General features: G+C 55.0%; 12 protein-coding genes across 13 annotated transcripts, besides 20 other annotated features; 4 read left to right on the top strand and 8 right to left on the bottom strand.

Moving 5' to 3' along the window:
• Nucleotides 1-543: 543 nt before the first annotated feature.
• Nucleotides 544-2,280, top strand: EKO05_0009125 (uncharacterized protein; the record flags this gene model as incomplete). Its single annotated transcript, XM_038941853.1, has 2 exons — nucleotides 544-570; nucleotides 631-2,280. The coding sequence occupies 2 exons, from the start codon at nucleotides 544-546 to the stop codon at nucleotides 2,278-2,280; spliced, it is 1,677 nt and encodes a 558-aa protein (XP_038795732.1).
• Nucleotides 894-923: a tandem repeat.
• Nucleotides 1,280-1,336: a tandem repeat.
• Nucleotides 1,567-1,627: a tandem repeat.
• Nucleotides 1,967-2,003: a tandem repeat.
• Nucleotides 2,281-2,405: 125 nt separating the features above from the next.
• Nucleotides 2,406-2,438: a tandem repeat.
• Nucleotides 2,439-2,486: a tandem repeat.
• A 147-nt stretch (nucleotides 2,487-2,633) lies between these two features.
• Nucleotides 2,634-2,682: a tandem repeat.
• Nucleotides 2,683-2,763: 81 nt separating this feature from the next.
• Nucleotides 2,764-2,826: a tandem repeat.
• Nucleotides 2,827-2,873: 47 nt separating this feature from the next.
• Nucleotides 2,874-2,914: a tandem repeat.
• Nucleotides 2,915-2,953: a tandem repeat.
• A 25-nt stretch (nucleotides 2,954-2,978) lies between these two features.
• Nucleotides 2,979-3,031: a tandem repeat.
• A 76-nt stretch (nucleotides 3,032-3,107) lies between these two features.
• Nucleotides 3,108-3,155: a tandem repeat.
• Nucleotides 3,156-3,262: 107 nt separating this feature from the next.
• Nucleotides 3,263-3,356: a tandem repeat.
• A 78-nt stretch (nucleotides 3,357-3,434) lies between these two features.
• On the bottom strand, nucleotides 3,435-6,551 carry EKO05_0009126 (Nitrogen assimilation transcription factor nit-4; the record flags this gene model as incomplete). Of its 2 annotated transcripts, XM_059637471.1 has the most annotated exons (4): nucleotides 3,435-3,980; nucleotides 4,080-4,686; nucleotides 4,735-6,134; nucleotides 6,384-6,551. In XM_059637471.1, 4 exons carry the CDS (start codon nucleotides 6,549-6,551, stop codon nucleotides 3,435-3,437), a joined length of 2,721 nt encoding a protein of 906 aa, XP_059493454.1. The 2 variants fall into 2 exon arrangements, with proteins under 2 accessions (XP_059493454.1, XP_038795733.2); XM_038941844.2 differs by having other exon boundaries at nucleotides 3,435-4,686.
• Nucleotides 3,492-3,571: a tandem repeat.
• Nucleotides 3,672-3,702: a tandem repeat.
• Nucleotides 4,083-4,101: a tandem repeat.
• A 470-nt stretch (nucleotides 6,552-7,021) lies between the features above and the next one.
• EKO05_0009127 (uncharacterized protein) lies at nucleotides 7,022-7,198 on the top strand (the record flags this gene model as incomplete). Its single annotated transcript, XM_038946701.2, has 1 exon — nucleotides 7,022-7,198. One exon carries the CDS (start codon nucleotides 7,022-7,024, stop codon nucleotides 7,196-7,198), a length of 177 nt encoding a protein of 58 aa, XP_038795734.2.
• Nucleotides 7,199-7,451: 253 nt separating this feature from the next.
• EKO05_0009128 (uncharacterized protein) lies at nucleotides 7,452-11,769 on the bottom strand (the record flags this gene model as incomplete). The annotated part of the gene is made up of 5 exons (XM_038942037.1): nucleotides 7,452-7,596; nucleotides 7,647-7,981; nucleotides 8,075-8,126; nucleotides 8,173-9,868; nucleotides 9,915-11,769. 5 exons carry the CDS (start codon nucleotides 11,767-11,769, stop codon nucleotides 7,452-7,454), a joined length of 4,083 nt encoding a protein of 1,360 aa, XP_038795735.1.
• Nucleotides 7,687-7,713: a tandem repeat.
• Nucleotides 10,459-10,476: a tandem repeat.
• A 1,079-nt stretch (nucleotides 11,770-12,848) lies between the features above and the next one.
• Nucleotides 12,849-12,875: a tandem repeat.
• A 23-nt stretch (nucleotides 12,876-12,898) lies between these two features.
• Nucleotides 12,899-14,739, bottom strand: EKO05_0009129 (uncharacterized protein; the record flags this gene model as incomplete). The annotated part of the gene is made up of 2 exons (XM_038941849.2): nucleotides 12,899-12,990; nucleotides 13,044-14,739. The coding sequence occupies 2 exons, from the start codon at nucleotides 14,737-14,739 to the stop codon at nucleotides 12,899-12,901; spliced, it is 1,788 nt and encodes a 595-aa protein (XP_038795736.2).
• A 4-nt stretch (nucleotides 14,740-14,743) lies between these two features.
• Nucleotides 14,744-14,774: a tandem repeat.
• A 1,674-nt stretch (nucleotides 14,775-16,448) lies between these two features.
• EKO05_0009130 (uncharacterized protein) lies at nucleotides 16,449-17,053 on the bottom strand (the record flags this gene model as incomplete). The annotated part of the gene is made up of 2 exons (XM_059637472.1): nucleotides 16,449-16,897; nucleotides 16,996-17,053. 2 exons carry the CDS (start codon nucleotides 17,051-17,053, stop codon nucleotides 16,449-16,451), a joined length of 507 nt encoding a protein of 168 aa, XP_059493455.1.
• Nucleotides 17,054-17,332: 279 nt separating this feature from the next.
• Nucleotides 17,333-18,611, bottom strand: EKO05_0009131 (3-hydroxyisobutyrate dehydrogenase; the record flags this gene model as incomplete). The annotated part of the gene is made up of 3 exons (XM_038941935.2): nucleotides 17,333-18,070; nucleotides 18,263-18,417; nucleotides 18,476-18,611. The coding sequence occupies 3 exons, from the start codon at nucleotides 18,609-18,611 to the stop codon at nucleotides 17,333-17,335; spliced, it is 1,029 nt and encodes a 342-aa protein (XP_038795737.2).
• Nucleotides 18,612-19,721: 1,110 nt separating this feature from the next.
• EKO05_0009132 (uncharacterized protein) lies at nucleotides 19,722-20,895 on the bottom strand (the record flags this gene model as incomplete). Its single annotated transcript, XM_038941882.2, has 4 exons — nucleotides 19,722-19,937; nucleotides 19,985-20,244; nucleotides 20,295-20,822; nucleotides 20,889-20,895. 4 exons carry the CDS (start codon nucleotides 20,893-20,895, stop codon nucleotides 19,722-19,724), a joined length of 1,011 nt encoding a protein of 336 aa, XP_038795738.2.
• A 223-nt stretch (nucleotides 20,896-21,118) lies between these two features.
• On the top strand, nucleotides 21,119-24,612 carry EKO05_0009133 (uncharacterized protein; the record flags this gene model as incomplete). Its single annotated transcript, XM_038942000.1, has 3 exons — nucleotides 21,119-21,213; nucleotides 21,262-24,259; nucleotides 24,313-24,612. The coding sequence occupies 3 exons, from the start codon at nucleotides 21,119-21,121 to the stop codon at nucleotides 24,610-24,612; spliced, it is 3,393 nt and encodes a 1,130-aa protein (XP_038795739.1).
• Nucleotides 24,613-24,959: 347 nt separating this feature from the next.
• Nucleotides 24,960-25,664, bottom strand: EKO05_0009134 (uncharacterized protein; the record flags this gene model as incomplete). The annotated part of the gene is made up of 3 exons (XM_038941918.1): nucleotides 24,960-25,379; nucleotides 25,431-25,527; nucleotides 25,576-25,664. The coding sequence occupies 3 exons, from the start codon at nucleotides 25,662-25,664 to the stop codon at nucleotides 24,960-24,962; spliced, it is 606 nt and encodes a 201-aa protein (XP_038795740.1).
• A 526-nt stretch (nucleotides 25,665-26,190) lies between these two features.
• Nucleotides 26,191-26,670, bottom strand: EKO05_0009135 (Transcription initiation factor IIA subunit 2; the record flags this gene model as incomplete). Its single annotated transcript, XM_038942172.1, has 3 exons — nucleotides 26,191-26,337; nucleotides 26,423-26,570; nucleotides 26,627-26,670. The coding sequence occupies 3 exons, from the start codon at nucleotides 26,668-26,670 to the stop codon at nucleotides 26,191-26,193; spliced, it is 339 nt and encodes a 112-aa protein (XP_038795741.1).
• A 179-nt stretch (nucleotides 26,671-26,849) lies between these two features.
• On the top strand, nucleotides 26,850-27,596 carry EKO05_0009136 (uncharacterized protein; the record flags this gene model as incomplete). Its single annotated transcript, XM_038941859.1, has 4 exons — nucleotides 26,850-26,907; nucleotides 26,956-27,082; nucleotides 27,132-27,443; nucleotides 27,494-27,596. 4 exons carry the CDS (start codon nucleotides 26,850-26,852, stop codon nucleotides 27,594-27,596), a joined length of 600 nt encoding a protein of 199 aa, XP_038795742.1.
• Between the last annotated feature and the right edge of the window lie 135 nt (nucleotides 27,597-27,731).

A 27,731-nucleotide genomic window follows, 5' to 3' on the forward strand; every position in this document is an offset into this window, starting at 1 on the left:
GCCCTCCTTTCGCGCACCCACGGCGGTTGACCGTTTGGCTCTGTCCATGCGTCTGCCATTGCTCCTGCCCGCCGACGCTCGAGGCCTGCCATGACTTTCCCGACTGCGCTGTCTCCTTGTGCCGTACCCTCTCCTGCCCGGCACCGCCCTTGCCCTCCGTCGCCGCGCACGCCAGCCCTGCACCGAGCCAGACCCGCCCTGCAGCCCCGTGTGGCTGCGTAGAGAGCGAAGAAGCGGGGAGAAGCTAGAAAAAAAGAAGGGAGAAGAGAAGAGAAGCTAGAAAAAGAGAAGAGAGAAGAGAGAAGAGAAGAGAAGCGAGGAAAAGAGAGGAGAGAAGAGGAGAGAAGAGAAGCTAGAAAAAGAGAAGAGAGAAGAGAAGCTAGAAAAAGAGAAGAGAGAAGAGAAGCTAGAAAAAGAGAAGAGAGAAGAGAAGCTAGAAAAAGAGAAGAGAGAAGAGAAGCTAGAAAAAGAGAAGAGAGAAGAGAAGAAAAGCGAGGAAAAGAAAAGAGAGAAGAGAAGAAGAGACAGCAAAACAACGTCGGCATGTCGTGGTTCCTGCGCGGAGTCCAGGTACGTCGCTGCATCGGCCGCTACTGACTGCACATGGGATGGGCTGACGGTCCCCGGCAGAGCGCCGTCTTCCACTACGCCTCGTGTGCGCCCTGCACCGGCTACGCGGACGGCAGGAAACGGCAGCGAGAGGCCAAGCGCGCGCGCAAGGAGCGCGAGAAGCTGGTGCTGGAGCAGCCCGAGACGTACTACCACCCGGAGCCCACGGGCACGAACCCCTTCTGGGGCGAGGAGATTGCGCTGGGCCCAGGGCCGCCGCCGCGACGTGCGCGCAGGACCAACACGCCCAAGGCCGACGCCCCGCGCGCCCTCATCAGCCAGCACGGCAGCAGCGGCGACGGCGACGGCGACGGAGCCAAGCCGCAGCGCCTCAGCGACGACACCATCGAGGACGACACGTGGAACCTCAAGCGCTACCAGCGGGAGGACGAGGACCTGTGGGGGCTCGACGCCGCGCCCCTGCCCGTCCGCCTGCAGCCCACGACCTCGAGCTCCTCGTCGAGCGGACTGGGCAGCGTGCTGGGCTACCGCGCCAGCCGCCCGCCCACCTCGCGCTCGGGCAGCTACTACTCGGCGCGCGCCCCGCCCGTCAACGACCTGCACCCGCCCGTCGTCAGCCTGCCGTCTCCCGAGGCCGCCGACAACCGCTGGATGCTGCAGCCCCCGCCCACGGCGAGCGTCATGTCCGGCAAGGCCCGCGCAACCCACCGCAGCCGCAGTGGCAGCGGCGCCAGCAGCCGCGTCGAGCTCAGTCTGCAGCGCCAGCTCAGCACCCGCCAGCTCATGCACCGCCTCGACCGCAGCCACACGCAGGAGCTGGCCCCCATGGCCCAAATGGCCCTCGTGACCCCCCACGGCTCCTACACCGACCTCGTCTCCACCCAGCGCCGCAACCGAAGCAGGACGCCCCAGGCCCGGGCCCCCTCGTCCACCCGCTCGAGACGCCAGAAGCGCCGCGACACGGCCATGGCCCTGAACAGGACCGACACGTCTGAATCCCACAAGTCCCACAAGTCCCACAAGTCCCACAAGTCCCACAAGTCGCACAGGTCCCACAGCTCGTCGCGCGACCCCTCCCTAAGAGGCCGCACCACACCCCCCACCACCACCTCACGCTCCGTCTCGCTGCGCCAGAGCCGGCCCGTCCTCTCCACCGTCGTCTCCAGCGGCTCGGCCGAGCACGCCTACCCATCCCACCCGCAGAGCAGCGACGAGAACGCGCTGCCCGAGAAGCCCAGCCCGGCCCACTACCGCTACACAATGCACGCGTCCGACCGCTACACGACACACCCGTCCGACCGCTACACGACACACCCGTCCGACCGCTACACGACACACCCGTCCGACCGCTACACGACACACCCGTCCGACCGCTACACGACACACTTGTCCGACTCCCTCCCCGCCCCGCGCAACCAGTCCCGCCGCGCCCCCCTCAACTCGTCCGACCTCTCCTCCCTCAACTGCCTCCAAGACACCGTCTCGCCCCGCGCCCTGCTCACCTCGCGCTTCGTCTCGGCCCCGCTCGTCGAAGCCAAGATCCGCCTCCCCCCCTCGCACGACGACCTGGCCGCCAGCGCCCGCGACGAGTGGAACGGCAGTGGCCGCGGCCGTGGTGGTGTTTTTGGCGTCGAGCCCATGCGCGCCCCCTTTGACAGCCGCGGTGTTGTCGAGAGGGATCCGAGGCTGCGCTGGAGTGTGGACTTTTGATTCCTCAACACGTGGTATATCGCAGGACACGGTCACGCTGCACGCCTCCTACCTCCTTGCTCCTACTCTTGATTGCTCTTGCATAGCGTCTCCTCCCTTCTTCTGTCCATACTTAGCGTTGCATCTTCTTCTTGTTGTTGTTGTTGTTGTTGTTGTTGTTCTTCTTCTTCTTCTTCTTCTTCTTCTTCTTCTTCCTCTTCCTCTTCCTCCTTCTCTGTTGGATATGGAGCACGAGCGCGAGTACGAAACACAATGGTCACGACTCCCGGCGTTACAGATGGTTGTTCTTGCTTCAATCGGTTCTGCACTGGCTTGGCGCCTTGGATAGTGCATCCTGGCATGGGATGCATGCATGCTTGCTTGCTTGCTTGCTTGCTTGCTCGCTTGCTCGCTTGCTGGCTTTGTTGTTGTCCCTTGTTCTTCCTAGCCTGACTCGCTACCACTGACTGCTCTTCTTTTTGAATACCATACTTTCTTTCCACTTGTTCATGTCCGTGTTCATGTTCATGTCCGTGTTCATGTTCATGTCCGTGTTCATGTCCATGTCCGTGTCCGTGTCTGGTTTCACCGTTGAGGAAATGGGAGGGAAGAGTACTGAACTGAACTGAACTGAACTGAACTGAACTGAACTGAATAGAATAGAATTGATCAGAATAGAATAGAACAGAATTGATCAGCTATGCTTGGTCTGTGGAATTGGAAGAAAGGAAGAAATGAAGAAAGGAAGAAAGGAAGAAAGGAAGAAAGGAAGGATGGAAGGATGGAAAGGTAGTCAACAGATTTAAAATAATAATAATAAATACGCCCTTTTCATCTTTGCCAGCTGCTTTCCTATTTCCTATTTCCTATTTCCTGTTTCCTGTTTCCTAATTCCTTATTCCTCCAACTCCCTGCTCCGCGACGTCGATTAAACGCCCTGACCCAACGTCAAAGTTAAAGGTAACGTCAAAGTTAAAGGTAACGTCAAAGTTAAAGTTAACGTCAAAGCCAAAGCCAAAGTCAAAGCCAAAGCCAAAGTCAAAGCCAAAGCCAAAGTCAAAGCCAAAGCCAAAGCCAAAGCCAAAGCCAAAGTCAAATGATGAGTGGTATCCCCCCTTGTTGCATTCATTGCACGGAATACAAAAGAAATGACGACAACGACAACGACAACTTCACTACTGATAGTCGTACCAACTCTGCTCGTCGTACGTGAAGCCTTGCATCCCGCCCATATTCACATTCATGTTCATGTTCCCATTCGCATTTACACCTACACCTACGCCTCCATTCGCATTGGTATTCGCATTCGCATGGCCGCCGTGATTAGCACTGCCGTTGACGTTGACGTTGGGAACCCCATTGACGTTGTACCCCGGGACGGGCCCACCGTTGACGAGACTATTCCCATTCGACTGCTGCTGCTGCTGCTGCTGCTGCTGCTGCACGCCCGCGGTGCTCGCGAACCAGCTGGCCATGTCGTCGAGATTCTGGCTGTTGCTCCAGTTGTCAAAGCCGGACGCTAGCTGCGTTTGGTCGCGGAACATCCAGTCTTGGCCCTCGCGCATCAGCTGGTCCACCCCGCCGAACAGCTGGCTGGGCGACGCGCCTGCAGACGACAGACCGCCGTCCAGAGACTGCCGCGCTTGTGTCGACGCGGGCGTCGCGGGCGTGTGCGCGCTCTGGTTGGGCGTGGCGTGGTTCATGGGGTCCGAGGGGTGGCGCTGGAGGCGTGTGTGAGTGAGGTCGGTCGGGGGGACGGAGGCCGGGTCGCGGCCAAAGGACGAGGTGCTGGGGCGGGCGTAGGGTAGAGGTTGGCTTACGTAGGCGGCGGCGGCGGCAGCGCTGCTTGTCGAGGCCGGTGTTCTGCTCAGGAAGTTGGGCGTGGCAATGTCCGCGATGCTCATGCTATACGGCTGCAGACTCGGGCTGAACTTTTGCGTCGGGCTGGTTGGCTGGGCATCTCGCACCACCACCGGCTCGGCTCGCACAGCTTTGGGTGTGCTGATTTCGTTCCAGGGTCCGAACTTCTCGTCCGTTCGTGCAAGCACCGCTGCAGCTTCTTCCGGGAGCTCGACTTTCCACCTCTTGGTCAAGACGCTCAAGATGCCCAAGGTGCGCCGTGCGCAGAGCCAGCCTTCAGCAATCTCCTCCAGATGCTTGACGCCGTGGATGATGTCGCGTTTGGCGTTCTTTTCAGGGAGATTGAGGAGATGGATGGTGCACGCCGAGTGTGCAATGTAAACGCAGATGTTGCAGATCTGGCGCAGGCCGTGCGAGCGCTTGTACAGGCGCAGGAGCTTGGATATCATGGCTGCGGCTTGGGTGCACTGCTTCCGAGGCGAGACATTGGGAGGCAGGGGCGAGTTGTCCGGGTTGTATTTCAAAAAGGGCCGGAAGAGGTGGATGTAGAGCAGCTGGAAGAACATGCTGCAGATTGGTTAGCCATGTTTCGACATCGAGGTCAGTGCAACCTACTGCATGACAAGCATGTGCGGCAGTCCGCCTTCTTTGGGTTCCAGCTCCTTGGGCAGCTCTCTCCTCCATGTTTCCAGACGCATGTGTATTTCACTGAGCTTCTTCAGCTCGGCTTGTTTCCCCTTTGCCTTGTCCATGTCGATTGGGTTGTAGAAGAACTGCATCAGGTCGCTCGAGATCTCGCACAGTTTCGATATCTGCAGCGCAACGGCCCTCGTCCTCGAAGGTTGCGAGTGCGCCTGGCTGATGCCTGAATCGGTGTAGGCGCTCCACGTCTCGGCATCCTCGCCAGGAAAGACGTCGAACTTGGGCACCGTGATGATGTTGTTGGCCAGCTGCGGCATGCGGCCGAGGTAGTTGCTCCAGCACTTGTCGAACAGGAAGCAGCCCCAGAAGGTGATGCGCCGTGCGTCTTCTTCCGTCTCGTCGATGGCGTCCTGGCTGTGCATGCCGAGATTGAGACCGAGGTCGCAGGCCATGCGGAACGACATGCCGCTGTAGACCCAGCCCTTTGCCTCTCTCCCGCAGCCAGCCTCGCGCACCGACATCAGGGCTAGCGCCTGGACAGTTGGCAGAGCAGGGACCTCGTGCAGGTCCTCTGCCATGATCAGGCGCTTGGCCTCGCGGAAGAAGTGGTCTCCGGCCGTGGCCGAGTCATCGCGCACAGCGCGTGCGCCGGGCAGAGAAGTGAAGTGACAGCCCAGGGCCAGCATGGCGTTGACCAGCAACGGGGTGCAGTACTGCATCTTCCTAGGCGAGCCTGGCGGCGGCTTGCCGGCCTGGAACTCGTGCAGAAACAAGTCCTTGGAGAGGGTGGCGAAGAAGCTGTAGTGCCAGCAAAAGTACATGCGGATGAGGTGCTGGACGAGCTCCGGGTCGGACGTGACGGTGGTCCAGCTGCAGTAGGGGTCCTCGAGCTGCGGGTACTGCTCGTCAGCATACGGGTCAGGCGAGCCGGCGGCCTCGTTGTGCTGGCCCAGGTAGATGAGGTGCGAGGTGCCGCCGATGTAGCGGGTGGAGCCGTGCTCGAGTCTCAGCTCGCCCATCCTGCCGCTCAGCTGGCTCTCGAACGTGGGCTCGTTGGGGGTTACGGCGGGGGTGGAGAAAGGGCTGACGGGCTCATCCTCGTCCTCGTCGCCGTTCTCGCGCGCGATGATGGCCTCGGCGACCGAGTCGAGGCTCTCGCAGGTCCGTATCTGGTGCACGAGGCCGGCGACGTCTTCCTCGGGGTAGTTGAGGATGGCCTGGATCAGCGTCTGGAGGGTCGAGTTGCGCGTCTTGAGGTTGTCCATGTCCTTCTTGTAGACGCCCTTGCGGCGGTGGTCCGAGTTGGGGTCGTAGATGCATTCGGTGTTGTATACGGCGGCGCAGGCGGAGCAGGCCGGGGTGGTCCCGTCGCACTGTTGCGGTGTCAGTCAGTGATGTTGTTGGTGGTGTTGGTGTTGGTGTTGGTGTTGGTGTGGGTGTGGGTGTTGGTATGGGTGTGGGTATGGGTGTTGGTGTGGGTGTTGGTATGGGTGTTGGTATGGGTGTTGGTATGGGTGTTGGTATGGGTGTTGGTATGGGTGTTGGTATGGGTGTGGGTGTGGGTGTTGGAGGTGGGTCGTCGACGCACGTGGCGGCAGAGGCCATGCGCCCGCGTTACGCACCTTGCTCTTCCTCTTCCTGCAGGGCACACAGGCGCTGGAGATGCATCGCCGCTTCGTGCTCGCCTCGTCGTCCTCGGCGCTCTTCTTCCCTCGCCGACCCTTCTTGGCCGGCGGCTGTGTCGGAGCCGCGGTCACAGGCGCAGGCGCTTCTGCACGGGCGGCTTCCATGGCCGGCGCTCGTCAAGATGGTCGTCGTACACAGTGCGCGGTGTGGGGTTCGCGATGGCGGGGGCGCTACGACGGGTGACAGAGCCGTGTGGCTCAGGGCGACGTTAATCAGCCACGGGCGAGTGCTGTCGGTCGCACTGTCGGTCGGGGTGCAGGGCAAGAGCAATTGTCGCCGTCCACATGGCGAGCCAGGACTGTGTCGCGCCGCAAGTGACGTTCACTGCGCTCGGTGCATGGGGTGAGGGGAGGCACCAGGATGCGGGCGTGCTGCTATCAGCCGGGTCCTGATTGGATGCCGCTGTGTCTTATCTTCTCCAGCTATTGCGCGGTAGAAAGGCGCGCGGCCGTGGCTTCGTCGGACGCCTGCAGGCCAAGCTGTTCGACAACCTTCAATGGCGAGTCGCATGGTCCGCGGTTGCGGAGACGTCAATGGTGGGTGGGCCTGCTATTGGCTCGGCCCGATCGTCGACATGGCTCCACACTACAACTTCACCTTCACCATGACCATCACCACCACCATTACCACCATCACCACCACCATCATCACCACCATCACCACCACCATCACCACCACCATCACCACCACCATCACCACCACCATCACCACCACCATCACCACCACCATCACTGCACCAAAACATGCCTGAGTCGAAGCCAGATCCATGTGGAAGCAAAACAAAGTACCCCGGACGCACTCGCACTCGACGCTAATCGTACGAAAAGCAAGCATCCCATAACGCCCAATGATAGCCTCGACAGTAATCAGCATCTCCTTTTCGACCCCCAAACGCCATCACATCCCTCCAGCCCGCCGTGAATCCTCGCCAGAATCCTAGTTTCCCACCCCAAAAATCTATCCATCCAAGACCCCTCCTCCAATACCACCCACCTGTAGCTGCCTCAAGCCTCATCCGCGTACCCCTCGTCGTCGCTGTCAGCACGGAAGCCACCGGTTGCAGCAGGGTTGTCGACCACAATAAAGGGCCTTCCGTCGTCAGCCTCGTCGATGTTGCCAAAGAGCCGCATCAGGTCGGCAATGTCCAGGCTGGAGGCATTCAGTCAGCTGAAATCGATACAACACACGTGGCAGCCTACTTCTTCGTCTTCTTTCCACGGTCTTCCATCACCCCGTCAATCTCCTTCTTCTTGTTCTTCTGCATCTCAACGAGTCGCTCGTCGACAGTGTCTTCGACGCACAGCCGGCTCATGAACGTCTCGTCTCGCTGCCCGATGCGGAAGACTCGGCAAAAAGCCTGCTGCTCCGATGCCTCGTTCCACCACGGATCGATCATGATGACCCTGGACGCCATGGTCAGGTTGAGTCCCAGACCTCCGCACCGAAGAGAAGCCAGCAAAATCCTCGACTCTGGGTCGCTGGCAAACTTCTTGATCGTCTTGTCGCGCGCTTGCAGACTCATCTTGCCATGATACTGCTCTCTTTGTTAGCAAAACACTACACCACTAGCCCCACAAAGAGGCAGGCTGCAACGCCGCGTATCTACATCATCCCCTCTCAAACGTACCTCTTCTGTTCCCCAGCCTTCGTGGTGGCAGACCTTCGCGAGAATGCGGATCCTGATCAGGGTTAGCCGGATTCAACAACACCAAACTCAAGACGTACATCGCCAGAAATTGCGTGTAGATGATGATCTTGACCGTCGGATTCTCCTGGGTCCAGTTGAGGATTTGAGCCTTGACGGCCTTGGTCTTGGCGGAGGGCAACACATCCTTACCCCCCAGACTCAGCCAGTCGTCTGCGATATCCTCATGATCCAGACGCTCCTTCTCTCTCTTTTTCTTCTGCGCAGCCTTACCGCGCGTTCGGCTAGACCCCGGCGTGTCGTCAGCATCTTCATCGTCACAAGGGGCGCACGCGCCAACAATCTGGCCACAGGCTTTGCAGGTTCCGTTGGCCCTCTCTTCCTCCGCTGCAGCCGCCATAACCTCCTCGTAGCAGCCATCACACATCAGGTGCCCACACGCCGTCTTCCAAGGCTTGTGAGGCTGCTTGCCGCACTCGGCGCATTTTGCCTTTTCTTTCTTCTTCTCCCACTCCTCGCCGACCGTGAGGCTGTTCACAAACGGCTTGAAGTTGTAGCTCTTGCCGAATGCTTTTCCTGAACTGTGGCGTCTTGCGCCGCCATGGTCGCCTTTCCCCGTTCCGTCTGTCTCACCGTCTCGTGCAACTTCGACAGGAGCGTCGTCGTCATCGTAGTCTTCACAATCATCATCTGGCTCGACGTATTCTGTACCTGCCTTCCTTGCAGCGTCTTCGGCGGCAAGCTTGCGCGCGGTTTTGGTAGCCGACTTCTTCTTCTCTTTCGATTCATGAGCCTCTAATTGCTTTCGGATGGCAAGTATAGTGCGATCCTGATCAGCGTACGAGGAAGCGGCTTGCTGCTTGACCACCTCTTTGATGCGCTCAATGTCTTCACGTTGTAGGAGATCTTTCAAGACGAACTGCAGCATGAGCACATGGGCGCTGAGCTGTCGAAGGCGTAGTAGCATGACCAAGATACTGTTGTACGACCTTTCCAACGTGCCTTCCTCGGCTAACAAGTTGATCTTCTGGGCAAAGCGCTGTTGGACGATAATGTAGATGCTTCGCTCGACTGAGTTGAATTTGCACCAGTATGTGCTCTGGTTAGCCTGCGGCAGCTTCAGTATGGGCGCATTGAACATTCTGTCAGCGTGGGTGCGACGAATCATGAATTGGGAAAGGCGAACAAGGAGGCGCTCCGCGTTCTCGCCGTTACCACTGCCGCAGTAGTTGTGCTTGAAGATCTTGAAGCTACCCGTGTGCGGAACGTTGAGAAACTTGAAGTAAGGATAGAGCTCTTCCAGGCCGTTCATGATGGGCGTGCCGCTTAGCGCCCACTTGTGATCGGCTATGAGAGCGCGACAGGCGATCGATGTTCGGCTCTGGTGGTTTTTGATCATTTGGGCTTCGTCCAGAACGATACGCTTGAATTTCATCTGATGCAGAACACCTCGATGGTTGATGTATGTCTCCTTCCACCAGGCAATCTTTTCCTCGGCAGTCTGGCACTCGATCGGCGGGTTGTTTTTTGGATACGACTTCATCACCTCGCCGTAGGTGGTGAGGATGATGTCGTGGGTCTCGAGGATGGATATAGCGTGGGTTGAGTCAAGGCGATGGCCGGACCCATAACGCATAACCTTCAAGTTGCAGTTGGTATGTTGCGCAATCTCAGCTCCCCACTGGTAAAGTAGATTGGGACTTGCAACTAGAAGCGTGGTTCTGGGACCAAATCCCTTGTTCTTGATCATGGCATCGCGCGAGTTGACAATGTTCGCTGATGACGGTTAGTGGAGGAAGTTGTAGCAGCTGAGGGTACTTACCGAGCATCATCAGCGTCTTACCAAGCCCCATCTGGTCCGCCATCAAGCCTCCTTTGGGCTCTTTTTCGTCGTTCTCACGGCGACGCATGAAGGCACTGCCCAGCACCTGATATCCCTTGAGAGATGTCTTCATCCCTCTAACTATCCAATTTCCACTGGGTTCAAGTTTGCAAGAAAATTGACCGTCAAACTCCTTCGATGCCTGTATCAGGGTGTTCATGTCGTTCCTCGCCTGCTTCTTATCCTGGATAGGAACGCTAGCAATGAGTTCCTTGAGAGCTTCCGCTTTGTTCTTTGTACGGAACGTTGGCTGGTCTGCGGCTCCCATGCTGGCCTGCAGCTCAAACACATTGGCGTTGAAAAGTGAAGCTGTCTGCTTGATTGCGCGCTCGACTTCTTGCTGGGCTTTGAGAGTCCTGCGGGGTCCTTTCGCTGTCGACTTGCCTGTTGCCTTGGCTCTAGATGGTCTTGCAGTTCTGAGTTTGGAAACCTTGCTTTTTGTTGTAGCTCGCGGCTCCTGCGCTTGGTCGTCGCCTGCCGCCCCCTTCTTCTTCTTCTTCTTTCCAGGCCTGTCTGCGTTTGCTTCTAGAGCGACTTGCATAGCTCTGATCTCAGCATCCTGCATCGACATTGGCTTGGACTGCTTGCAAGGCTGTTCGCCTCGACGACGTTTGCGAGTTCTTCCTTCGTCGTTGAACTCATCTTCGTAATCTTCATCTCCTTCAGCAGCTTGAGAGGTCACCGGAGGAAATGGGTCCTGATCATCACCCTCGTGGGCCATCGCGAGATCACGTTGTCGCTTCTTCAAACGGGCGCTCTCGACGCCTGCGATCTTCATCCATTCGATATCTTGCCGGAAAGGGAGCCGACCTTTGTGCTGCGTCTTGATGTTATTGTAGTATTTCTCCTGCTTCTGGAACTCGGCCAAGGCTCGTCTATGAGCCGCCTCATCTTCGTCCACTTGGACAGTATGGGTTCCGGCTGGAGGTCTGATACCAGCCGTCACAGCCTCCAGATATACTTCTGGGTCAAGCTCAGCACCAAGATGGGACGATGCGGCATGTTGGGCCACGAGTTTCTTTTTTTCCTGAGCTCGTTTCTGCATACTGCGGACTTTGGCGTAAATTGACATCTTGTCGGCGGATGGCGCAGGCGAAGCAGTAGAGGCTGAAGTCTGATGCACTGGTAAGGCGTTCAAGTGTGGAGGACTGGGAAGCGGTCCAGGCGTGTGGAAAGCTGGACTGTGCTCTGGGACGAAGAGAGATGAAGAATCATTCATGTCAACTTCATTTTGGTCTGATAGAGAGACAGTAGCCAGCATTGCACCACCCGATTCATCTGGCACATCTTCCATGGTGGCATCGCGATCGGTGGAGTCTTCGTGGATTGGTTTAATGTAGGAGGGCTCATCATGGGCTCGCTGAGCATGCTGTTGGAATTCTTCCTCGTATCCTTGTGTTTGTTGCTGTGTCTGTTCTTGAGGTGCAAGATCAGTGTCGTGATGATCAGACATGGCGGCATCAGCATATGAAACGAGAGATTGCGTTCCAGGTTGAATATCGTGCTCAATGGATTCTTGAATGTCTTTTTGTTGCTGTTCGTGTGCCGAAATAACTTCGCGGTAGCCTTCGACACCAAATACTTGTTGCGCAAAGACGTGATCGTCCCGTGAGAGAATGACAAGAGCTGCAGCATGTCCGTCTTCAGCCGCAGATTGATCGTCGTCGGTGCCTGTAGAGTCGTTTGGGTCATCGAACCGAGACTCTGAGTCCTCGGATCCTTCGAAGAGATCATCCGGCCCGTTAGAAGCTGCGCGTATTAGAACGAGTTGGTCATTGGAAGTGTCGTCGCTCATATTGCTGAACGGTCTTTCTAGGAGTTGTCAGTAATTTTCGAGAAGGAAGAATATGAACCTACAACTGCTTCACGGATAATGTATATCGCGAACTTCAAGTCGCAAGCTGAGTCACAACTGCTTATGTTAAGTGTCTGTGCCAAGGATTAGTCGCAACACAAGACAGATATCGGTCGATCGTACTCTCAAGTCTGATCAACGAAAGCGGGATGAAGTGGCGATCAAGCCGGAACCTGAGGCGTAGTGTTGGGAACTAAAGACCCTGCAGTCTCAAAGCGGTGAAGCACAAGTGAAGATGATCTTGGGCGCACTTGTCTTCCAACGGGGAAGGTCTGCGTCTCTGGGATTTGCTGGGGTTCACGGTGAATGGTAGTGCGTGATTGAATGGATGTTAGTAGCCTAGGAAGCCGTGATAGTGAGCCTAAAGATGGACAAGGAGTGGTCAGTGATGGGATGTAGGAGAGATGGAGTGGGATCCCAGATGGCCAGTTTAAATACCATGGGTAGATCTGTGCGGGCCAGGAGTAAGCATGTTGTAGTGAGAGGAGACAGTGAGTGAGCCACCAAGGCCACGCGCAAGCCAGGGACCGCGCGCTGGTACGGGGATCTGGCCCACGTAGTAAGGTGTACGTGTCGATGAAGTGAGAGACGAGTGTGACGAATGGGCTCAGATAGATGGACGGTGAGTGTGTTGAAGCATTCCGAGTATCGTCATTGTTGGTAAATGGGTATTGCCCGTTGCGTACATTAATCAAGAGTCATGAAAAGAAGAACAAAAACGTACCTTCAGCGGCACTCGATGTTTGTGTCCTTGTGGGAAATCGCGCTCCTGCCACCACAACTGTCACGTCTTCCCGGTCACCTGTCAACACCAAGATGTACAAGAAGTGAGTGCTGATTGTTTGCATAATTTTTGGAATACGATATTACTAAATGTACTTGGGTATCGAGCATGTGGCAAGGAAAAGAAAAGCAGTCTGCTTGCACACTGCTTCATGTGCTCAGCCCAGAATGATCCTGTGCCTGAAACGCCACGACCCTATGATTTACGCCTATGGCGTGTGATGGATTTTTTATCCTTTTTTTTTTTTTTTTTTTTTTTTTTTAAAAAAAAAAGGAGTGTAAGGTATTAGCACTGGTTCTCGGCAATCTCGGGGTAGAACCAAGCAGCGATGGCTATAATGATGTAACTCGCCATAAGTAAAACACCTTCGAGCCAATCTGTGTGATTGTTAGCCTAATGCTGTGAAAGGTGCGACTATCGAGGTACTTACGAGACTTGCCATCCTGAATGAGGTAGTTGACCAGAAGCACGGAAACGAACAGTGTAGCAATCTGGAAAGTGTCGAAGTAAAGAGTCATGCAGTCCTTGCCTAGGATCCATCCTAGGAGAACGATGAAAGGGAAGACGAGCAATGCAATCTGCATACTGGAGCCTACAGCCACACCGATGGATAGATCCATCTTGTCCTTGATGGCAACAGTAACAGCAGTTGCGTGCTCCGCAGCGTTACCGACGATAGGCAGAAGAATCAAACCAACGAAAGTCGTCGAGACGTGACCGGTAGCGGTGAGACCATCGATACTGTCGACCATAAACTCTGAGCAAAATGCGACCATGGTGGTAGAGATAGCGAGGGTGACGAGGGCACCGATGACTGAGAGAGACGGAGTCTCGAATTCCTCATCCTCGTCTTCCTCACCGTCATCGGGCTTGTTCAGAAGGTTCTTGAGATTGACACCTCCGCCAGACGCTGCAGCAGTGCCAGCACCAATTGCAGCCACACCACGGTTTGCTGCGCCTTCCTCAAGCTTGGAAGACTTTCGTTTGGGGACCTTTTGACTTGGGGCGTTGTACATGTCGACGTGGGTCTTCAGCTGGAAGAACAGGTAACAGCCATAGACAATCAAAAGGATGACCGCGGTTCCGTGGGACAGCTCCTGGTTCCTGAGGGCATCGCCTGTGTCGTCGGCGTCCTCGGCGATGGTGTTGTGGAAGACAGTAGGGATGATAAGAGAGGCAATGCAAAGCGCAAGTAGCGATGCAGCTGTCTGTGCGACTGTGACGTTGAAGAACTGCTCAGGGCGGTTGATTCCTCCGAGGAAGAAGGACATGCCCAGAACGAGAAGCAAGTTCGATAACATACTGCCGATGAGCGATGACTTGACAATGGTAATCTCGTCCTTGATCAAAGCCTGGATTGAGACGATCAACTCGACGGCGTTACCAAAAGTGGCGTTTAGTAGTCCACCCATAGTCTCACCAACTCTGATCGCCAGTTCTTCAGTTGCGTTACTCAGCATAGCTGCAAGCGGAATAATGGCAATAAAGTTGATGATAAACACGGGGACAGGTCCCAGGCCAGCGTAGAATACGGCGAATCCGACAGGAACGAAGACAAGGAGCACGTTGATCCATGCTCCGAATATAACGAAACGGAATTGCTGGCCAACAGGAATCTTTCTCTTGTGTGCTTTGCGCTTGCGCTCTTCCAGGGAGAGATCCTCAGACTCTTGGTTCGCAAGTGTGTCGTCGTGTTCGTCATCGTGCTCTTTGCGAAACAGCTTCTTGAACTTGCCGCGCTTCGTTACGCCGTCTGTCGATCCTACGACGGTGCTGTCGCTGCCATCTGGGACGTCTCCATTGGTTTGCAGTTTTGGTTCTTGATTGTCTGATGACTCTGGGAAGTTCGGGTTTCCAAAGGCCGTAGTTGGTGAGACCTGAGAAGGTTCTGTGGTGTGATGGGTTGGTCCTCCAAACTCTTTGGTGGCTTCTCTGCTTTCTAGTCGTCTTTGCTGCTCAATTGCCGGAGCGTGATCGGCCTCTGATCGTGTGCGGTACATGTTCTCTTCGTCTCCGTATGGCAAGTCCCTTGATCGAACTCTGGCAAATGGGTTGTAATTTAGGGTTCCATTATTACCACCCTGCGACGCGGCGCGATGCGCCTGCCTCCTTACTGAATCTATCATGACCGTTAGTTGTTAATGTTGTTGATGTTTTTGTTACATCGAGGTTGACGTGTAGTGGTGCGCGGCTTTGAGGTCGATGGCGATGAGCCGGAGATGGGAGCTCCACTTACGCATTGGTATGGGTCTGGTAGGCAAATTTGCCGACGTGGGAATCCTAGCAGTGGACAGAGGGCTCGATCGATGTTTCCACAATGGAGCTCAGACGTGCAGATGCTGCGTCAGACTCGTAAAGGAAGTCGACTTCGGCAGTGCGTTGGGGGCGAAAGCAGTGGGAGTGTTGACGGTGAGTGTCTGGCCAAACAGGCGCGCGCTCTCGAAACTGGTAAGATCTGGGGTAGTGGCGCAGGGTGAAATGGAGAGGCAATAGCGGAGGACTCTGTTGCCTGGTTGCCCTGTGTTATGAAGGTGCTTTGAGAATGGAAAGACGGCAGGAAAGGGGACACAAGCGACGTAATTAAACAGGTGTTTGACGACTCGCAACAACACACGTATTTGTGGCTGTGCGAACGAATTGGAATTACCTCAGCCACAGGTCTCGAAAGGCTAATTTCACAGTCGCGGCAGTGCTGGATAGCGTGGGCGACGAGCTTCTCAAATCAGACTGGCCAGAGCCAGATGGCCGCTTGCTACTCTACGGAATGGGCGATCCATGGTGCCAACACGTCACCATGTATCGCCATTAAGCAAGCCAAGTGGCAGTTCGAAGGCTTGAAAGTGTCTTGGCCACGCCTCAAGCAAGGAAAGTTCGCCTCCCAAGCGGCTGGGCGGTGACAGCATCGACGCGGCACAAACGCTTGATCGAGCTTCGGTTGCACGGGCCACGGCTAATCATCCTCGAATCAACACGAACATTGTGTTGCAAGTGGGAAACTTTCCTTGGTCCAACGACGGCACGTCAGATGGGGAATCAAGTCCAGAGCACTTGCTGCGCCTCGGAACTCGTGCTGCAAAAAGAGCTGGTGTCCGGCAGTTGCGTCAACTGTGAAATGTTCCGTGGCTAGTGTGACCGACTGTGTGCCGTGTGGGCGTGTCTACTGTGTATGGGCGCAGGTTGATGAGGCAGCAAGTCATGAGAACAAAGTTGTAAAGAATCCGCGCACGGCTGGGTATGCCGCTGTCTTTATGCAATTCGAGATCGGAGTCCAGAATCGCTGTCACGGAAAGAGCGGCACCAACGCGGGTGTCCGGCTGTCTGTCTTACACCAAAGCCAGACCTTGAGGCAGATTGCGGACACTACAAGCCACGCGTTCACAGTTCACACGATGACGTCCGCTTGCAGACACGCGATGCGTGCAACAACGCTGCAGAAGAAGCACGCATAGATTGGAAATGCTCTCACTGCTTCCACAACACAAAGGCATTTGCCATACATTTCTGAACCCAGGTCTTTCGGGTACCAGGCTTGTACTTTCGCTTCATTATTTCTTACTCGAATAGAAGGTAACGTATCCTGGCTCCACCACATTCTGTCTGTGCTATTGCAAATTGGTTGAAGGAATACTGATACCGCAAAGCCGCCGAGATACGAAGATGAATTCATTCGCAAAGCCCATAACTCCTGCTGTAGGTATTGCGCTCACGTGCGCCTTCGTTTATCATGACCCAGCCCAAACACCGTAACTTAAGGTAACTAGCCAACTGTGCTTCTCTTGACAGAGCCGCTACGTAATTTGTTGCCCGTTGCGTTCTCCTCAAGGTAGCAATACATCTACGGGTCCTGCACCTTGTGGTCACCCTTGATCACGTCCGCATAGGTCGGTGGCGGACCCTCAGGCTGCTGAGAGCTGCTACCCTCCCCACCCAAGTGCTGCGGCGCATTCCCAGGACCCTTTGCGCTCTTTCCGCTCTTCTTCGGCGCGTTCTGGTTTGTCACTCCACTCTGCTGACCCGGGAACTGCCCACCACTTGGCTGTTGCTGCGGCACGGTTCCGTAGTTCATGCCTCCCTGTTGGCGCGCAGGCCCTGTGTGTGAGACGACATAGTACGTAGTGCCCTGTCGTCCGCCTTCGTGGTCGGGAACTTGGCCGTAGCCGTCATTTGGATCGGGGTTCTGCAGGATGATGTACCAGGCGTGGAGCAGGCCGGGGAGGAGACCAAGACAGCAGAGCGCAATGTTGATTAGGGAGTCGCCGGAGCAGACGCCGCGTTTGACCCAGACTGTAGCACGTATTAGCTTGTATGTCGGTGTTTGAAGGGGATCTGGAGGCAATCCGAGGTTGCGGAAATGGTGCTGCCTGGAGTAAGCGGGTGCGTACCTCCGATGGGTGGAAAGAGGACGCTGAGGAGCATCAGGAAGCAATCGGCACCGCACATGTTTGCGACTGTGGTTCGGTGTTACGTTCAATGTGGAGTAGACTTGTTCGAAGCGCTCGTGGCTGGTGCGGAGGTGGAGAATGTTGAAGATGCGATTGTCGCCTGACAAGCACAAGTAGACCGATGACGCGTGTGTGGCTGAGCCGAGCTGTGTGGCGCGGAACAGTAGCCGCGGTTGATATTCCAACCACGCGAGAAGATGCTGGAATGGCACATACACCATCACCCAAGAACAAATCAGGATTAGGAGAAAAGGCAGTTGATTTCTGTTCTTTTAATTTACTCCTTGCCACCCAAGTAACGGTATATAACAGAAAAGTCTTTTCCTTTACAGTCTGGTGCCTTCTCTGCCGCTTCATACAGCTGTCTTGCCGACTCCCCTAGCGCAAGCTTGACGTTTGCTTCAGCAGCAGCCTTGAGAGCGAGTTTCAAATCCTTGTTGGCAAGGGCTACGCCAAAGCCTCCCTCGTACCCTCTGCTCGCAGGCGAACCTTCAATGACGCCAGGTACAGGGTTGTTGACTTCACTCGGCCAGCACTTGCCGGTGCTAATGTTGATCATACCTGCAAGAGCTTTTGGGTCTAAACCCCACTTAATACCCATATTCATGGCTTCCGCAGTCGCGATGTTGTTGAGAGCCAAAAGATAGTTGTTTGCGAGCTTGCCCTTAAGCCCAGCGCCTTGTTCGCCAAGATGAAGTACCTTTCGGCCCATCAAAGACAACACCTCAGTGGCTCGATCCACGACCTCAGGTGCAGCGCCAATCATAAAGGTCAGTGTGCCGGCTGCTGCGCCGACGACACCACCAGACATCGGCGCATCGATGAACTTGCCTTGACCAGTTGAATGCGCAATCTCTGCTACATCAGCCGAGGTCATGGGGTCGATGGTAGACGTGTCAATGAACAGACGTTCCTTGTTCACGGAGCCATCCGTCAAGAGCGTGGGCGGCTCTAACATAGCCTTGTACACGCCTTTGACGTGCTGAGGCTCCGGGAGAGCGGTAACGATGACCTCCTGGATACGAGTCAGTGGTCTGAAGTCATGGAGATATAGAGCAAAGACGTTGTATGTGTGGTTGCATCAGAGGATTGGCTATGAAATGTGAAATCAGGGGAAGAGCCACAAGTGACCCCAACTTAGATCATAAAGTTTGGAAAAGAAGGGTATCATCATGCAAGAGAATGGACAGGAACAGGCAAAACGTACAGCTTTCTCGGCGATCTCCCGTACATGTTCAGCAACATGGACACCAGTAGGGTTCTCCTCAAGGAACTTGGTGGTAGCGGCGGTGTTGACATCATGAACGAAGAGCGTGTCTCCAGCCGGTATTTTGGCTCTCAGATTCTTAGCCATAGAGTAACCTGAGAATTGTATCAGAGAACCGCACGGTCATGTGAGCTGGCGGTGTAGTTCACGTACCCATTCGTCCTAATCCAATGAACCCCCATGTGGCCTGCAGGTCTCGGGTGCTTGAGAAGCATCGCCGTGAGCTCTGGCGCGTTGCAACTGGTGCTATCCGCCTCAAGGGCATCGATGCTGCTGCAATCGTCCGCATCGTGGGTGTTGAAAACTAGATGTCGGCTATTTGTTGGGCGAAGGTGCGTGGAGAGCTGCACGCGGAATCGCGGCTGGTATCGGTCTCCGCACTCTTGGGACGCTCAGCCGAGGTCGGGAGTGCCTGAAGGAAGGGCGGCTCTAGCAGTATATGCGCCAGAAGCCTTGCGGCACGAAAGAGGGCCCATTATTGGTGTGAGTCGAGATGCAGCCTGCGCCGAGACGCTGCTGTCGAATCGATGTATCAAGGCATGATGTTGGTGTTGGAGTGGAAAGAATGTCCGGTCGCCTTTGTGGGAGAATTTATCAACTGGTCTGTGCGCCGTGCTAGCGACATCTATGAGATTTGTAGCCAACAGGCAACTACTGGCGCGCAGTGCTCTATAATTATGGCTAGTCTACCACTCGCTTTGCACAAAACAAAGGCTACACTGGCTCAGCGAAAACGCCTCAGTCTGTACTACTGTATGCTGGAGGTCTTCGGAGAAGTTATGAGTGCTCTAAACCTTCAATAGAAAGTGCTGAAGACTTGTAATGTCTTGGCAAGTTGAAAGTGGAACTGAATACCCTCCTCTAGTAAAGGCCAAAGAATAAAGACCAAAGACTGAATGCCTAGCCGACCTTTCTGCAACGCGACAGTCTCCTTTGTGAGGTTGCCTGACCCCCCGGTCATTCAAGGAAGGTTATGTCAAACTAGCCTTAGTGCCAGCCAACTTTTGCTTCGAAAGCTCACAATGTGCAGTCATCTCTCCCGGGTGAACATGCCGGAGCGCCCTTCTCCTGGTGGTCTAAGCATACTCGACAAGCCCCCGTGCGCATTGCCGTCAACTGGAGTCACGCTCTGTACCCAGCGAACACCCCTGGCCGTAAATTTGCGAACCTTTGTAGGCTTACGCGGTACAGGCTGGAGGAATATGTTCTTGTCCATCGTCTGGTGAGCTCCATGTTAGTCACCTCGTGTCATGCAATCTCTCCAAAACCAGGTCCCAGTCGTGCAGATCTAAGATGCCATGGCTGACATTGCAACTGTATTGCTGGGTATCTTCTTGTGTCTTCCTAAGAATAGCTTGTAGTGTGAACTCCGATATGATGCTTGCTAAATCCACTTTTACTAAGTCACGGTCTCATCTTCGTCATCGGATTCGTCCGAGATTTCGATCAACTCCTTTTCTCTTGTCGCGTTCTTTCGCTTTGCACCTTTGCCAGCCGAAGGAGCACTCATGACATCGAGAAACTGATCGTTGTTGAGGTTGGAATGTAGCTTCGGGGCGTCGATGGTTCTGGGGAGGAACAGGCGTTCGGTGTAAGAGTCGTAGGCAAGTTCAGACTGAGTGTATTAGCATATAGGGAGCTTGTCGAGGGCACGCTTCTCACATCTTCATCAGAGTACTGCAGCTTATGCCATGGCTCTTGATTCGCCGCCTTCATGAATTGCTGCGTCAGCTCGGCTGCTGTGTCTCCGCCAGCCTTCTTCACGGTGGGAATGAACGCCTTGGGTTCTGCTAGCTTCGCGCCTTCTTGCGACTCCTTTTCACGCCGCCGAGCGACCGCCTCGAGTTGTGCAGAAGCGTCGATGTGATGGAACTGTGTACGGAGCTGTACGAGGCCGTTGAGCCGTGTGAGGTGGAGCTGGTCTGCGAATGTCAGTACGGCAGTTGATGCCATTGCTCTAGCGGGCGCGTACCGTCACGGAATGTTCCCAGCATGTAGCTAGGACCCTTGTTGTCGTCGCTCAGTATCTGACCGCCAAAGGTCTGTGAATTCAGTACGTGACCCTTCTCGTTGGCATCCTCGAAATGTGTGACATATTCCTCAAAGTTGTCGTCGTCCTCGGCTGTGACTACAGGTGGTGCTGAGCCTCCCTCGGCGCCAGGCCTGTTGCCAGTGCGCGGCATAGTTCGCTCAAAACCAGAGGCAATACCAAACGCCTTCTGTCCGAATCCTTTGGTCTTGCGCATGGCCTCTCCCCACCGCACGCCATTTACGCGGTTGTAGTTCTGGCGGATGTTGATTGGAACGTCGACTTCGATGAAGCCAGACTCCTTCTTGACCCTGAGCTCGGCAGGCAGGCTCCCGGAGGCTTTTGTAAAGGGCTGATCGGGCGGCCTGTTGAGGTACTGCAGCACGTACAGCTGTTGCTCCTCGGCCTCGGGGGTAATGTAGACATCGTACTCGGACACCACTGGGTCGTCGTCTTCCAAGTCAATCGCTGCTGTGTCGCGATCCATAGTCAGCAGGCGCGGCCAAGGTGTGCGCGGTGATCAAAAGCTAGCCTTACGAGCCATGGCGGTCGCAAAATCCAGGTTGCGACAAGGTGAACGTGACTGGGGAAACTTTGAGCTTTGGACTTTTTCGCCGAGTCACCCCCGCCGCGGCGACTAGCGCGTTGCTTCGGGGATAATGACGGAATACATCCGAGCAGCTTGAGGCGCTCTCGACAACATCACTTGCTTCTCAGGTTGGTGCCTCGAGACACGCGGGGAGCTGCACATTGATCACGAGTTCGCCATGGCATACATTGTACCCATCCACAAGCCGAGCAGCGTTCGCCATGCCCTCAAACTCAACTTCCTCACTGCAGACGAGGACTGCTTGGTAGTCGCGTAAGCACGCCGTGTTGGATGCTCGTAGATATGCTGATGTCCCTGCAGCAGAGCGAACAGACTCGAGTTCTACTCCCAGACCACCGATGGACTGGCGCTCCAGCACTCCAAAGCCATATATGGCAAGGTCACCATGCTTCAGAAGCTCCGCCCAGCACTGTCACAGACCGATCACCTCTTTGTCGGAACCGATCGGTTTACATACTTCACCCTGTCGTGGAACCCCGAGAAGAAGCAATTGCAGACCGAAAAGTCGTTCGAGAGTGTTGCCGACAATGCGGCTAGAGAGTCGCAGACTGGGGAGAGATGTCACGTTGACCCCACCGGACGACTCATGACGGTTGAGGTGTACGAGGGCATCATCACTGTCATACCTCTAGTACAGAGAGGCAAAAAGAGGAAGCAAGCTGGACAATCGGACATCGCCCATCTCGGAGAGCCCGTGCCTGTCAGGTTGGCCGAGATGTTTGTCCGCTCATCAGCCTTCCTTCGGCCGTCATCAATCGACGAGAACCCCAAAATCGCCTTACTCTACGAAGACACACACTCCCAGGTCAAGCTCAAGGTCCGAGAAATAAAGCATAGCGGAGACGAGGTTGAGCTAGAAGAAGGTGATGTTTGCAAAGCAGACATAGAGCTTGGTTCCAGCCATCTAATACCAGTGGAGGAGCCGTCACATGGCTTGATAGTAATTGGCGAGACGTCCATTGGATACTACAACGATGTCTCTGGCGAGCTACAGACCGAGCCGTTGGAGGAAGCCACGATTTTTGTCGCCTGGGAGAGAGTTGACTCGCAGCGCTTCGTTCTCGCCGACGATTATGGACGCTTATATCTCTTCATGCTTATTCTGGACGAAAAGAATCGAGTCCAGTCATGGAAACTCGATGTCATTGGCCAGACCTCACGGGCGTCTGTGCTGGTCTACTTAGACGCCGGATACGTTTTCGTTGGCTCCCATCAAGGCGATTCCCAGGTTATTAGGATTGCCGAGAAGTCAATGGAGATTGTGCAGACCTTTTCCAACATTGCTCCGGTACTCGACTTCACCATCATGGACATGGGTAACAGGTCAGGCGAGGGACAAACAAACGAGTATTCCTCTGGCCAGGCTCGAATTGTCACTGGCAGCGGCGCCTATCAAGATGGCAGCCTCCGAAGTGTTCGCAGTGGTGTAGGGCTGGAAGACGTTGGCCTCCTCGGCGAGATGGAACACATTTCCAATCTTTTCAGCTTGAAGTCAAACCCTGCATCTGACCATGTCGACACACTCATGGTCACTTTTGTTAATGAGTCGCGCATCTTCAAATTCGATCCTCAGGGTGAGGTCGAAGAATTTGAAGAATTTGCTTCGCTCGCCCTCGATGAACCCACGCTCGCTGCAGCCAACATCTCCCAAGGACGAGTTGTGCAAGTAACTAACGGGAGAGCTCGAATCTGCGATCTGGACGGCGGCATGGTGCAGTCGGAATGGATGCCCTTTGGTGGTCAGCAAATCACAGCAGCGGCCATCAATGACAGCCACGTTCTGGTTTCTTTGGGTGGTGTCACAGTGGTTTCTCTCACATTACTAGCTCCACCACATCGTGTAGGACCATCGATGGCGGATGGCGGTCTCCAGGTGATCAAAGAGAAAACATTTGGAACGGAGAGTCAAGTTGCTTGCGTCGCACTACCATCTGGCTCGAGTCCAGTGTGTTTCATTGGATTCTGGAAAGAATCCGGTCTTGCCATCTGCTCATTGGACACACTGGAACCCGTCAAGACCGTTCAGATTTCAGAAGATTCAGTCCCACGATCGTTACTACTCACGCAAATCTTCCCTGGGCAACCACCCACTTTGTTCGCTGCGTTGGCAGATGGAAACGTTGTGACATATTCGTTCGACCCGTCTACCAACGAGCTGTCCGGGCGAAAGAGTATCGTGCTTGGGACACGCGAGGCCACATTCTGTGCTTTGCCTCGTGGTGACGGTCTCTTCAACGTATTCGCAACGTGTGAGCATCCCTCGTTGATCTACGCGTCGGAAGGTCGTCTGGTCTACTCTGCAGTCACAGCTGAGAAAGCAACAACGGTGTGCCCACTCGACTCGGAAGCTTATCCTGGCTCTGTAGCCATTGCAACATCAGGGGACCTTCGGATAGCCCTCGTTGACACCGAAAGGACGACTCACATCCAAACACTCAAGGTCGACGAGACCGTTCGCCGAATAGCATATTCGTCAAACCTCAAAGCCTTCGGTCTCGGCACCATAAAGCGTGTTCTTAAGGGTGGAGAGGAATTCATGATAAGCCACTTCAAGCTCGTTGACGAGATCCAGTTCAAAGAGCTCGACACTTACCCACTGAACGAAGAGGAGCTTCTGGAATGTGTAATTCGCTGCTCCCTCCCTGACGGTTCTGGCGGAATGGCCGAACGCTTCATACTCGGCACCGCCTACCTCGATGAACAACAAGCGACCGAAGAGCGCGGGCGCATCCTCGTCCTCGAAGTAACGCCTGAGCGCTCTCTTAAACTTGTTACCTCGCTCGCTGTCAAGGGTGGCTGTCGCTGCCTCGCAATCTGCGATGGCAAGATAGTCGCAGCACTAATCAAGACCATCGTAGTATACAACCTCGAATTTCGAACTCAATCGAAACCGGACCTCGTCAAAGCCGCAACCTTCCGCTGTTCAACAGCACCCATCGATATCACCGTCAATGGCAACGTAATCGCAATAGCCGACCTGATGAAATCGCTTGTCATCGTAGAATACAAACGTGGCGAAGATGGGCTCAGTGACAAACTCGCCGAAGTCGCGCGCCATTACCAGACAACATGGGCCACAGCCGTTGCCGAAGTAGACGCGAACACATACCTTGAGAGCGATGCGGAAGGTAACCTGGCAGTCCTAGAGCGCAACCCCGAGGGCGTAACAGACGATGACAAGAAGAGGCTGCAGTGCACATCGGAGCTTTTGCTTGGTGAGATGGTAAACAAGATACGCAGGATCGACGTCATGGCGCAGGCCGATGCCGTCGTTGTACCGCGAGCTTTTATGGGAACTGTAAGCTCTCCCACCGCTACCGATGTTGTAACATATCACTAACACCCCCACAGGTGGAAGGGTCAATCTACCTCTTTGGGCTGATCCAACCCGCATACCTCCACCTTCTCATGGCCCTGCAGAGCCAGCTAGGCAAACTAGTGCCTGCACCAGGCAACATGGATATTGCACGGTACCGAGCTTTCAAAAACCAAGTCCGGGAGTCCGAGGAGCCGTATCGCTTCGTAGACGGCGAGCTGGTCGAGAAATTCCTGGACCTGAGTGAGGAAGATCAGAAGAAAGCATGTAGCGAATTGGAGGGCGATGTTGAGGAGGTAAAGGCGTTGGTTGAGGGACTGCGACGGCTGCATTAGGTGTCTCTCTCCAGATTTGCTTTGGGATGATGCGAGATCTGCATATGATACATGAATGATTATACGATAGATTGGATCATAGCCACGTGAGACATTTCGGGAAGGAGTTCGATGTCCTCCCTATCTAGACGCTCTGCATTTCGTACTAAATTCGCGGTCTCTTGGATGTACGCTTCTGTACTTCAACGGCCTTCAGAGCATGACTCTAACAATTTTAGCTTTCGAACAGGGCCCGGCAGGTCTTCACCACGGCGAAACTACACAAGCTTCGAGGTTCGACACGAGGCTTCAATGGCGAAGGACGCCTCTTTGATTTGACATCAGTACATTGCGTGTTGCAGCCCCAGTTACCTCAGCGTCCCATCCTCATCACTGCTCTGCGCGCGCTCGCTGCTACTGCTTCTGCGTCTAACACTATCAAGCTCATGCCTCGACTGTGCATCGTCTTCACTATCTCTAAAGTCTGCACTCGCCTCGCCATCCCTGTTTAGCAGCGGCGCTTCGCCCGTCCCGGTGACGATCTCCTTCTTCTCGCCCTCCTCCCTCATGCCGATGATGACGCTGCCGGCTACCAGCATCGCGGCGCCGAGCCACCACAGCCCCGGCAGCGTCTCGGAGAAGATGAGCGCGGAGAGGACCGCGGTGATCATGAAATTCGCAGACGTGTTGATGACGGAGACGCGGACGGTCGAGGATGCGAGGGTGAGGGCGCGCGTGAAGAGCCCCCACATTATGGCGTTGAAGAGGAGATTCATACCGAAGAAGGCCTATAGAGTGGTCAGAGACGCGGAGGCAGCCGGCTAGGGAGAGATGGGTACAGCGCGTAGAGCATATTCGAAGAACTTGTTTGAGGGATCAAGCCCGAACGCGGTAGCGAGAGAGCTCGACCATGCGCCTGTGAGCTCCGTTGTTGTGCTGTCTCATGGTTAGCACCAGGGTCGCTGGGATATTATGGTAACGCACAGCTTCGCGAAGACGCCGTTGAATGCTGCGCATGCTCCGCTCGTAATGGAAAAGAACAGCCACGCTGATTTGGTGCGTGGTATAGACATGGCGAGCTGCTGTGTATGCGCGACCGACTTAAAGATGTGAGGCGGTGAGGTCTGATGCTGTTGCAGGAAACCGGACCCCCGAGCTTAGTCAAGCACTTCGATCGTGTACCCGACGAAGATGCAGCAAATAGTCAAGAAAAGTGACGTTAGTTCTGCCATGCACGTGCGCATGCATTTATCGTGTTGTGATTTCAATCTCGTTTCTGCACCATGTGCTTTCACGGCGAGTGTGAAGTAATTATCATAACCCCAACTCCAAACCAAGCCTGTGGTATCCATTTTGGTCTTGTTCCCTAACGCCAAAACTCTCAAACAAACCGTTGTCAGCCCACCGAAAAGCGTCGAGGGTCCTACACAACATGAATCGTGTGCACCTTTCGCCAGCATGCACCAGAGCGCCCATGATCGTTATCTGCTACTACCCAACGGAACTACGTCCTCCGTTTCTTGTTCTTGCCGTCCTTTTCTTCGCCTATAGCTGTGTGTTCAGCAGGTATGAAGTGCGAACAAAGCCAGAGACTCAGCTCTAGACTTCGCCTGGACGCTTCGTATTACAGCTGACAATCTTGACTCTATCGGCATGCACCTGGTTCGTGTTGTCGAGCTTGAAGTTGATGTCCTTGATGATGAACGTCCAAACGTCGTCGCAGAAGCGGTAGGTGTCGAGGTGGCCCTGCGAGAGCGTGTGTCAGTACATCATACTGCCGCTGCTGCCTTGAGGCTTCCTTTGAGCTGCCACAGAGCCACTATGTACCCACCTTGAACGTCAGTCTCGCCTTGACCTTGTCTGCGAGTACGTCGGCGACTGCCTTGTCGAAGTTTGCGAGGATCTTCATGGCGAGCTGGGGCTCGATGCGGCGCTCAGTGATCAGATTGTCCAGCGTGTCCGTAAGGGCACCGCCCAGACTGTCTGCTGTCAGCCAGCGTGCTCTGTATCACGTTCCCAGGTGCGCATGCAGTACCTGCTTCGACGGTAGAGCTCGTAGTACTTGAGATCGGCGGCCATGGTGACTGCGACAAGGTAGATAGGCTGGTGTTCTGGTGATGGACCGTTGCAACTGGTGGAGGGCGAGCTAAAGCGCCAAGCCGGCAGGGTACGTTCGGCGGCAGCCATCATCATCGCAGCTTCCAACTCCAACCCGCCACAGTCTCCCTCCATCTCCACTTTCACAGCTCTCTTCGAAGATGGTTCTCCTATACGGCACGGGCGGTGCGACCGCCGCCTTGACGGTGGTTGGCTTGTGTATGTGCCGCGACGATGGGGGCGTAGGCAATAGCTAACGACGGACAGACATGCTGTTTAACGGCGAGGGCGAAGCATTCAACGTCGGACGGTTCCTCGAATCCCTATCGCCATACACCTGGGCGACTCTGGGCATCGGCCTGTGCATTGGTCTCTCCGTTGTAGGATCTGCATGGTACGTTTCTACAGCAGCAAGGATTGGGCAGGCTCTAATTACATGGTAGGGGCATTTTCACAACCGGTGTGTCCATCGTCGGTGGTGGTGTCAAGGCTCCTCGGATACGAACGAAGAATTTGATCTCGATCATCTTCTGCGAAGTCGTTGCCATTTACGGCGTCATCATGGCCATTATCTTCTCCTCCAAGCTCCAGCACGTTTCGGACCAAGAGAAGCTTTACTCTGGCTCCAACTACTTCACCGGTTACGCTTTGTTCTGGGCTGGATTGACTGTCGGCATGTGCAACTTGATTTGTGGTGTCTCTGTTGGCATCAACGGAAGTAGTGCAGCGTTGGCTGATGCCGCTGACCCTGCGCTGTACGTATTCTACAACCGCATCCTAGGACAACATGCTAATATGCCTGTAGTTTTGTCAAGATTCTTGTTATCGAAATCTTCAGTTCCATCCTTGGATTGTTCGGTCTCATCATTGGCCTGCTCATGCAGAGCGCAGCAAAGGACTTCGACTGAGCACGTCAACACACATGCACAACGAACAGTTTTCGGTCAGAGGAGCGAACAAGTTGATGTACGGAAGGACTATAGCAGTGGCAGGGAATGCATCTCACATATGAGCACCTCAGAGTTGAATGCATTTCTGGGAGG

The sequence above is a fragment of the Ascochyta rabiei genome, chromosome 16, assembly GCF_004011695.2.
Source record: "Ascochyta rabiei chromosome 16, complete sequence".
Classification (NCBI taxonomy): domain Eukaryota; kingdom Fungi; phylum Ascomycota; class Dothideomycetes; order Pleosporales; family Didymellaceae; genus Ascochyta; species Ascochyta rabiei.